The 9195-nt window shown below is 43.1% G+C and overlaps 1 protein-coding gene and 1 long non-coding RNA gene across 2 annotated transcripts; both read right to left on the bottom strand.

Moving 5' to 3' along the window:
• Positions 1 to 1964, bottom strand: LOC117053188. Its single transcript, XR_004427364.1, has 2 exons — positions 1894 to 1964; positions 1 to 561 (listed from the first exon to the last, which is right to left on the bottom strand). It is a non-coding gene; the product is annotated as an uncharacterized LOC117053188 (long non-coding RNA).
• A 406-nt stretch (positions 1965 to 2370) lies between these two features.
• GAR1 (GAR1 ribonucleoprotein) lies at positions 2371 to 8931 on the bottom strand. Its single transcript, XM_033159566.1, has 5 exons — positions 8833 to 8931; positions 5913 to 6132; positions 5662 to 5816; positions 4335 to 4394; positions 2371 to 2661 (listed from the first exon to the last, which is right to left on the bottom strand). Exons 2-5 carry the CDS (start codon positions 6121 to 6123, stop codon positions 2371 to 2373), a joined length of 717 nt encoding a protein of 238 aa, XP_033015457.1. The 5' UTR covers positions 6124 to 6132; positions 8833 to 8931.
• Positions 8932 to 9195: the final 264 nt, after the last annotated feature.

The following is a 9195-nucleotide window of genomic DNA, read 5'->3' on the forward strand; positions in this document are numbered from 1 at the left end:
CTAAGCTATTACCAGTTTTATTTTTAAAAAACAAAAAACTTTTGTCATTTAGACATATCATTCATTAGACAGCCAAGTTAAATATAACTGCAAAAGCATATTCAAGTTGTTTTGATACAATTTTGTATGAATCCATGAAACACGATTTGAAGATTGACACAAAACCAAAATACAAAGACGGATAATAAAAAATAAAAAATATATCGAGCTGACCATCTTCTATTGTTCAGGAAGTCACTGGTTTCCCAACTTCAAGTTGAGTTTTTGACTAAAAAAAATAGAAAATATAGCTCATAAAAAGTGTTTAAAAACAACATTCTGTTTAATGTCAAGAGCACAAGGGGTCCAAGGAGATTTCAAGAGAAGTATCTGTAGATCAGAAATTGGTTCATCTCAGTAGAAATCCAGGAACACGTGTGAGAGTACTTCACTCCTTTAGACAATAACGTATTAAAAGTCCACTTTATGGCGTTCCAAGTTCATAAAAAAGATCTCTCATTATATCCTGAAGATGAAACCATTGACTTGGAATTTCCCAGAACTTCACTTAACGTCCTCTGCCTAATTTGAAAGAAGAAGAAAAAAAAAACACAAATCAGATCATCATTCCCATCTAGCCTGGAAAAATTCAACAAGTTTTTATAACAAATGGGTAGGTTGTTGTTGCAGTGCCTGCAATATTGCAGATATCTGCATTTGTCGTTTTAACTATCCACTGAAGCACTATAGATAACATTCTACCACATACTGGTAGCAGTTTGGCTGGGTATTCTATCCAAGGCCAGCTTCACATGAGAGGATCTCCCAGAAAAGTGCCATGAAATGGGGCTCCCAAGTGTCCCCCATCACTACCATAAATGCCTTTGTGCAGGATTACTACCAACAGTGGTAACAACACTGCTGTGATCCACAGCAAACACTTGCGAGACTCCTTTCATATCACTGTTACAATGGCCCAACACAGCAGCATCCTACGTGTGGGAACATCAAAATGGGCATCTTCCTAAATATTACTTACCGGGTAACTGTTAGTGCCTTGACAAATTCAGGTAAGAGAATATGCTCAGCTTGGAGCGCCTACCCAAACAACTGCAAGCCCTCCTGGAGTAGCTGGACCTCTGCACCTCACCTGTCTCCATCATATTAACTTCCAGGACGAATGTGAAAACATTTATGTTGACCCGGGGATTTGGTGGCTGAAGAATACTGTTGCTACCAACCTCAAGATCATTGGATCAAGCATGTTTCTAGGTGTAACTGCTTTCAGACATTTACCATTGTAATTGTTTTTGGAATGCTGTAATCGGTTTTAAACATTTTTGTTTGCTTCTGTTTTGAAATTGCTTGCCACCCTGAGCTCCTCGGAGAGAAAGAGCTGGGTATCAATTCAATAAATTAATAATAATAATAATGAATGAATGATACCAGTGGCCTTGTCTCTACTCCTGTTAAGTTTTTCTTTTTAGCTTTTTACCATCAAGAAACACTGCCCACACTGCAGAGGACTCCTCTGTTCATTCACTACAGGGTTATGCTGTATGTTGTACAGAATTTCACTGGACCCCTTACCAGACCCTTGGAGCATCACCAGTGCCCTGTGCATGAATTGAACATGCACCACAGAACACATCCAACACTCTCCTGTGGTTGCATATTGCTGGGGGGAAATGGGTACTTGTGAACAAGCTATTAAGAAAACCTATCATTCAGTAAGGATCAGAAACCCTTGATAAATTTCTAAGAAACCCTAAGCTTTCTGAAACAGGTTTAAAACAATTACTTACCGGTAAGTCACAGTAAGAGCTACTCAGTAAGTAGCTGAATATTGCATAGATATATTACCAGAAACAGTACCATAGGTAATTAATTCCGTAATGTTGCCATTATACTTACCTCTAAAACCTCGGCCACCTCCACCACCTCGTCCTCCTCTGAACCCTCCACCACCTCTGCCACCCCTGAAACCACCTGGGGGGGGGGAACAGACAGGTAATTAATAATAATAATAATAATAATAATAATAATAATAATAATAATAATAATAATATATTTATACCCCGCCCATCTGGCTGGGTTTCTCCAGCCACTCTGGGTGGCTCCCAACAGAATATTAAAAGCACAATAAAACATCGTTAAAAGCACAATAAGACATAGGTATATTTTATGACAGCAATTGTTGTTGTTCAGTCGTTTCCGACTCTTCGTGACCCCATGGACCAGAGCACGCCAGGCACCCCTATCCTACACTGCCTCCCGCAGTTTGGCCAAACTCATGCTAGTCGCTTCGAGAACACTGTCCAACCATCTCATCCTCTGTCGTCCCCTTCTCCTTCGCCACGACAAGGCAGTGATCCATTAAGATGACAGCAATTAGGTAGCACAATTTCCGAAACCACGCATAAAATATACACGAATGTTGTCAGGAACATATCGCTTCCAGACCTGGATTTTCAAACTTTCTGCCCGGGATGGGGGGGGGATCTCTACCACTTTACTGCATGCATCCAGACAACAATACCTACCTCCCCCTCTGCCACCTCCCCCTCTGCCACCTCCTCTTCCACCACGGCCTCCTCTTCCACCTCTCGGAGGTCCTTTTTCACCTGGAGGCCTTGGCAAAAATCTCTGCAGAGGGAGCAATTTTGCTGGATCGATATAAAACTGTGGGGGGAGGGAAAGGCCGAGGTTAGGTTTTGTCCAAAACCTTTCTTACATGTGTATATAACTTAAAAGTTAGAGTAAACAAGTTTACTTTAGATTTAACAGCTATTATTAGAACTAGGTGTTGCTGTAACCCTATGTTTCATTGCTTTCTTGATCCACGTAAAGTCATCACCAAGTCCCACTGAAACCAATGCTAGATATGTCAAGTTTCACAGCATCATAATGATTTTATTTATTTCCTGCCTTTTTCTCTGACAGGGAGCTTACATATAAAAATAGGAACCTATAACACCATAGGGGAAAAAACAGTAATTAAATAGCAATTGAACACTGATATCACATACGTATAGAGTTTTACTTCTATTTAAAACCAAAGAAATAAATATCCTGCCTCAGGAACAGGAGAAAACAAGCTTGCTTCATCTTCCATGTGACAGTCCTTTAGTTATTTGAAGATGGCTATCATATCTCCTCTCAGTCTCCTCTCTTCCAGGCTAAGCATACCCAACTCCCTCAGCCGTTCCTCATAAAGCTTGTCAATGCAGCCCTCCCCCCCTTCTGTTCACCAAACAGGTAGTGCTGCTGACAGGATGCTCATTGGCAGCAGCCAGCAGAGGGTCCAAAATGCTGGATCCCAGTCCAGTCTCAAAATGTTGGGATCGACTGCTGTGATAGCTGAATCCAAGCAACTAAACAAGGTGAACATCATCTCAATGTGCTCTGTCTCTTAGCAGCAAGAATAGCCTACGGCTTGGATGAAGAGGGGTCACAATGTGAACTCTACTCATGGGATTTTTGCTAATCCCTTCTTTGCTTTGCAGCAGCCATGGAGGAGGAGGAGGAGTTTGGATTCGATATCCCACTTTATCACGACCCAAAGGAGTCTCAAAGTGCCTAACATTCTCCTTTCCCTTCCTCCCCCACAACAAACACTCTGTGAGGTGAGTGAGGCTGAGAGACTTCAAAGAAGTGTGACTAGCCCAAGGTCACTCAGCAGCTGCATGTGGAGGAGCGGAGACGCGAACCCGTTTCACCAGATTACAAGCCTACCGCTCTTAACCACTACACCACACTGGCTCCTGAAAATCTGCTTTGGAGGGTTGGGAGACAACAGCTATCAAACAGGGTGGGAGCTGGTGCAAAGGGTGGGTAAGATGGACAGAAATCAACATCCCTTCCTCCAGCAGGAACCTCTCCCAGATCTCTGTCAGTTCCTTTCGCAAAGGGAGCCTTTCCATTATTGGAAGGGAAACTCTGGGTCCAACCTGTTTAAATTAATAAGGCTAACACTAGATCTACACCAGGGGTAGTCAACCTTTTTATACCTACCGCCCACTAATGCATCTTTCTTGATGGTAAAATTTCCTTACCGCCCACCAGTGCTCGATGGAAGGAGGATTCAGCTTGTGCCGTAGAAACCCCTACCGCCCACCTAGAATCCCAAAATGCCCACTAGTGGGTGGTAGGGACCAGGCTGACAACCCCTGGTGTACACTATAATTTTGCAATTGGCAGACATGCACACACACACTCAATGACTACTTACATACCATTAATACTTATTGCACATGCATTTAGAAGGTAAGCTTAAATAACACCCAATGGTATGAGAGCTTTCATGCACCTTATCCAAGTTCAGAATTTTGAAACACTGGTTAATAGGTACTTACCTTTTGCAACTTTTTGAAGGAAGCAGCTTTCATGTTTTCTGACAATTTGACTGAAAAATACTATTTGACTTGTTTAGGAAAGATTACATTGAATGCATGTCCAGTTCTTTTCATATGGATGAAAAGTGCCTCAAGCAATGCTTGAGCCTTATTACAGCTTTTTTGTCATTTATATTAGAAAACAAAGACCTAGAATTCCCAAAGAAATTGAGAAATTTTTCATTTTGGAATTCAGACATGATTGACACAGTGGTGCACATTGGCTTCAAAATCTACAAAGATGCTGCTATTGAACTTTAAAATGTGACAGAGGCAACAGTTGCCATCAGAACACTTTTGTTTTAGAAGCAGTCAGTGCCATGTTGGCTTATAAATCTTGGCTCATGTAAACCATGGCTTAGTGTTATGCATGAACACAGCACAACTGTGAAAAGGGTTAAAAAGCACCTTGTAATTATGAAACGCAGAAGCAATAGGTCCTAATATACAACAACAACAACAACTACTACTACTACTACTACTACTACTACTACTAATGCCCTGCTCACGCAGCTGGATTGCCCCAGCCACCCTGGGCAACTTCCAAAACACATAAAAACATAATAAAACATCAAACATTTAAAAACTTCATGATACAGGGCTGCCTTCAGGTGTCTTCTAAAAGTTTTATAGTTCTTTATCTCTTTGATGTCTGATGGAAGAGCATTCCACAGGAAGGGCACCACTGCTGAGAAGGCCCTCTGCCTGGTTCCCTGTAACTTCACTTTTTGCAGTGAGGGATCTGCCAGAAGACCCTTGGAGCTGGATCTCAGTGTCCAAACTGAATGATGGGGATGGAGATGCTCTTACACACATCCCTATGTGGACATTAAGCTTTGTCTTCCCCCACAAACAGAGAAACCAAATGGGGATCCCAACAAACTAACTTTGTAAACCAGCTGACAAAGTTATGCCTGCCTGCAAAAAAAAAAAATTGTTATACTAGTCTGCTTTATACTCATAGGAAGGGATGGCAGACAGATGATTCCATCTCTGTACAAGCCCCTTGCATGAGTAAAAACGCAGGCTAGCCACAATAATAGTTTCTACTCTGCGTGCAAAGGTAATGTGTGGGGTTGCATTTCACCTCTTCTCCAACAGCCCATTTGCTTGAATGAACTACAGAAACCAGGTAAATGGTTAAAATACAAGGCTGAGATTAATCTTAAAAGATATACTGGAATTAGGTTCTAGAATCTAGATTATGGAACACTAGAAAATTAAAGAGAGAGAAAATGCTAGTAATTTATCATCTGCAAACATTCAAAAGTACACAACAAAAGGATACAAAGTCTCTGAGCTGCCCAAAGATTTCATCCACTTTCCCAATCTGTTCCTTATTTTCTAAATAGACGGGTGCATTGAAATAAGGTACTTTGCTCTCCTGAGTCACACATTTGCAAACAATGTCATCTTCACAGGGGTGCATAAACTCTCCCAGGACTGTAAAGAAAAAAGGGAAACATATTAAGATCAGGAATTCAAAGTCAGGATCTAGACGTTTTATTTCATGTACATTAAGAAATGACTGTAACTTACTGACTACACTTTCTGGAGGTCCTTGGTCATATGATCTGTTGAAGCCTCCTCGTCCGCCACCTCCACGGCCAAATCCGCCTCTTCCACCACCCCGTCCACCTCTATTGAAGCCACCACCACCTCGACTGAAGCCGCCACTGCCACCACCACGATTGAAGCTGCCACCACCACGATTGAAGCTTCCACCACCGCCTCTTCCTCGATACGACATGACTATCTTCTGCTCAATAAAGAATTCATGGAAATCAATAGCACTCCGATATATCTCTGTAGAGCTTGAATCACTCTAGACGTGTGCCAGTCATTTCACTGCATGCATTCACTAGCGTCATCATGTATTAATCTACATCATCCAAAATACTTTTCAAAAGATCAGTTACCTTGAAGGTATTAAGACGTTAGGTTTTGAGTTTGGGTTTTTTAGGTTACTGAAATCAAACAGTCACTTAATCCTCATAAAATTCCTGTAACAAGAGATTTTTTCTCTCCCATAAAAAACATTCTTTTTCACATTTCAGTTGCACCAACCACCCAAAAACTAGTTGCACAGATATATTTGATTCCTTAGCTGTTCCTGTGGCTTCCACACAGCAGTTGTAATATAGTGGAACCTTGGTACTTGAACGTAATCCGTTCCGGAAGAGCATTTGACTTCCGAAATGTTCAAAAACCAAGGCGCAAAGGGGCTGGCTGCAAGTTCAATGGAGAAAACTGAAAAACACGCCGTGGAAGCCATTTTACTTCCAAGGCGTGTTCGAAAACTAAAGCATTTACTTCCAGGTTTTTGGCATCCGAAATGTTCGGTTTCTGAGGTGCTTGAAAACTGAGGTACCACTGTATATGAATCAAACAGATACAGTCATACCTTGGTTGATTAACGCCTTGCGACTCGAACGTTTTGGCTCCCGAATGCCGCAAACCCGGAATTGAGTGTTTCGGTTTGTGAACGTTCTTTGGAACCTGAATGTCTAATGCGGCTCCGACTGGCTGCAGCTTTCGTGCAGCCAATTGGAAGCCGTACCTTCATTTCTAAATGTTTTGGAACTCGAACAGACTTCCAGAACAGATTCTGTTCTACTTCCGAGGTACCACTGTACTTGTAGTTTTAGAAGCAAGTCTACCACATTCATGAGCTAAATGAGGGAGTAGGAAGGTACTAGTCCGCCAAGGGCCACCATGAGTCTAAGACACCTGGTAAATGAATAAGACTCCCTACTTTTCAATTCCATTATACAACACAACTTTATTTCAACAAAAGGTGAAATTAAGAAATCAATCAAGGAGTGAAGCAACCTTTAGCTTGAACCATAATTTTTAAAAATTGCACAACTTTATCATTTGGCCTATGAAAGTGAACCAAAACCTTACCTAAATACTCAAATCATCACAGGCATTGTATCAGTGTATCAGTGTTGTGAAAGGATGTATAGCAAGTACTGTTTTTTATTTTAAAAAAGGAGAAGGGGAACAGCTATTTCTTCACCCACCACTATCTTCCTTGCACCACTTTCAACTTCAAGTATTAACTAAACTTATACTGAAGTGTTCTTTACTCTTCAGTATAGTAAAAAATTCATTTTTAGGTAAAGAAAACTGTTAAACAATTATATAAGAGCTACTCTTGAGCCCTTAAACCAGCCTTCCCAACCTGGTGCCCTCCAGAAGTTTTGAACTATTGATTCCCATCAGTCCAAGCCTGCAAGGACAACAATCAGAAGTGATAAAGCTGTAGTCCAGAACATCTGGAGGACATTACATTAAGGGAGACAGCCTTAGATATGACTTTTGCTGCTGCAACAACTGTAGTTTTAACGTTCCATGTTGAGCAGAGAACTGCCCCAACTGTGCAACCAAGAAACCAACACCATGTAACACCATTTTTTTTCCCAGTCCCTAGGGACCAGGGCCCCTTCCCAACCAGGTACTTGAGGCTCCTGACAATTACTGGTGGGAAAATGACCACTCTGCAGTGGCAGTGTTGCAAAATGCCTAAACCCCAAACTTTTGCTGCTGCTACCTTCCTCAAAAGCTTATCTTCTCCCTTTCTTCTCCCAAAATGTGCACTGTGATGCTGCCTAGCCTAAAAAAACCCAACAAGCGATCCAAATCTTGTGCTTCCAACATTCATGGTGTTTCTTTAAAAATAACAACAAACCACAGTGCTTCGGGTGTAGGGACAAAAACCTGCCCCTGTCAAAAAAAACTTGAGACTACCAATCAGAAGGTCGGCAGTTCGAATCCCCCCGACCCCAGCTCCTGCCAACGTAGCAGTTCAAAAGCACGCCAAAAAGTGCAAGTAGATAAATAGCCACCGCTCCGGCGGGAAGGTAAACGGCGTTTCCGTGCGCTGCTCTGGTTTCACCAGAAGCAGCTTAGTCATGCTGGCCACATGACCCAGAAAAACTGTGCGGACAAACACCGGCTCCCTTGGCCAGTAAAGCGAGATGAACGCCGCAATCCCAGAGTCGTATGCGAATGGGTTTAACTGTCAGGGGTCATTTACCTTTACGACTTCATAATTATGAAGTCAATGGCAAAACCCAGCATATGAGGAAGGGGGTCATTTTAATAGCATCGGCTTAGGAGTAAGCCTCACAGAGTTCAATGGGGTTTACTCGCAAGTAAGTGCGTTCCGCATGCATCCCAACCTAAGAGTCACATATTATTTCCCAACACAGTCCCGCTTCATAAACGGCCAGGAGTCTCAAGGGAGGAAACTGGGACTCACAAGCACGCGCCCAACCCGGGGTTTTGCAAAGCACAGCAAGGCTGCAGCAGCAACCACGACCCCCGCCCCTCCTCCCAGCCCACACGGGCTCCAAGTGCCTGCAAGGCGAGGCAAGCCCCTGCAATGCTGCTTGCAGGGGATCGGGCTAGATGACCCTCAGGGTCCCTTCCGACTCTTAACAGGATCTCCCACCTAAGCGCACCACGCTCCGCTCTTCCTCCCCACGTGGCCGCACCGCTCTTCCGCCAAGGACTCACGAGCGCAGGCCACTTCCGGCGACCCTCCTCCTCCTTTCACGCTTGCCGGCGATCCAGCCATTCGCAGGCCCGCCGTAAAATCACGCGCTTCCGTTTTACGACGTGTAGCCAACCATAGAGACGTTTTGTTTCTCCAGCTTGTGGTTTCCCCCACCGCTTGGGAAACGAGGAACGGCGATCCAATCAGCGAAGCGAGGCAGGCGGATTGACGGGCGCCCAAAGCTCCGCAGGGTACAAATTGTCTCGTGGAATATTATTACTTTACGAATTATCTCACTGAGTGTGTGTTCATGTCCAG

This window comes from Lacerta agilis, chromosome 9 (assembly GCF_009819535.1).
Source record: "Lacerta agilis isolate rLacAgi1 chromosome 9, rLacAgi1.pri, whole genome shotgun sequence".
In the NCBI taxonomy this organism is placed as follows: Eukaryota; Metazoa; Chordata; class Lepidosauria; order Squamata; family Lacertidae; genus Lacerta; species Lacerta agilis.

Bases quoted from the DNA above. Each gene is read 5' to 3' on its own strand.
- GAR1 (XM_033159566.1), bottom strand. From the start codon at position 6,123: ATGTCGTATCGAGGAAGAGGCGGTGGTGGAAGCTTCAATCGTGGTGGT. The intron at 4,395-5,661 runs GTATCCTTTTGT...CAAGTCAAATAG, and splicing joins TTGGGCAGCTCAGAGACTTT to TATTTTTCAGTCAAATTGTC. The intron at 2,662-4,334 runs GTAAGTACCTAT...CTCCCCCCACAG, and splicing joins CCTTCAAAAAGTTGCAAAAG to TTTTATATCGATCCAGCAAA.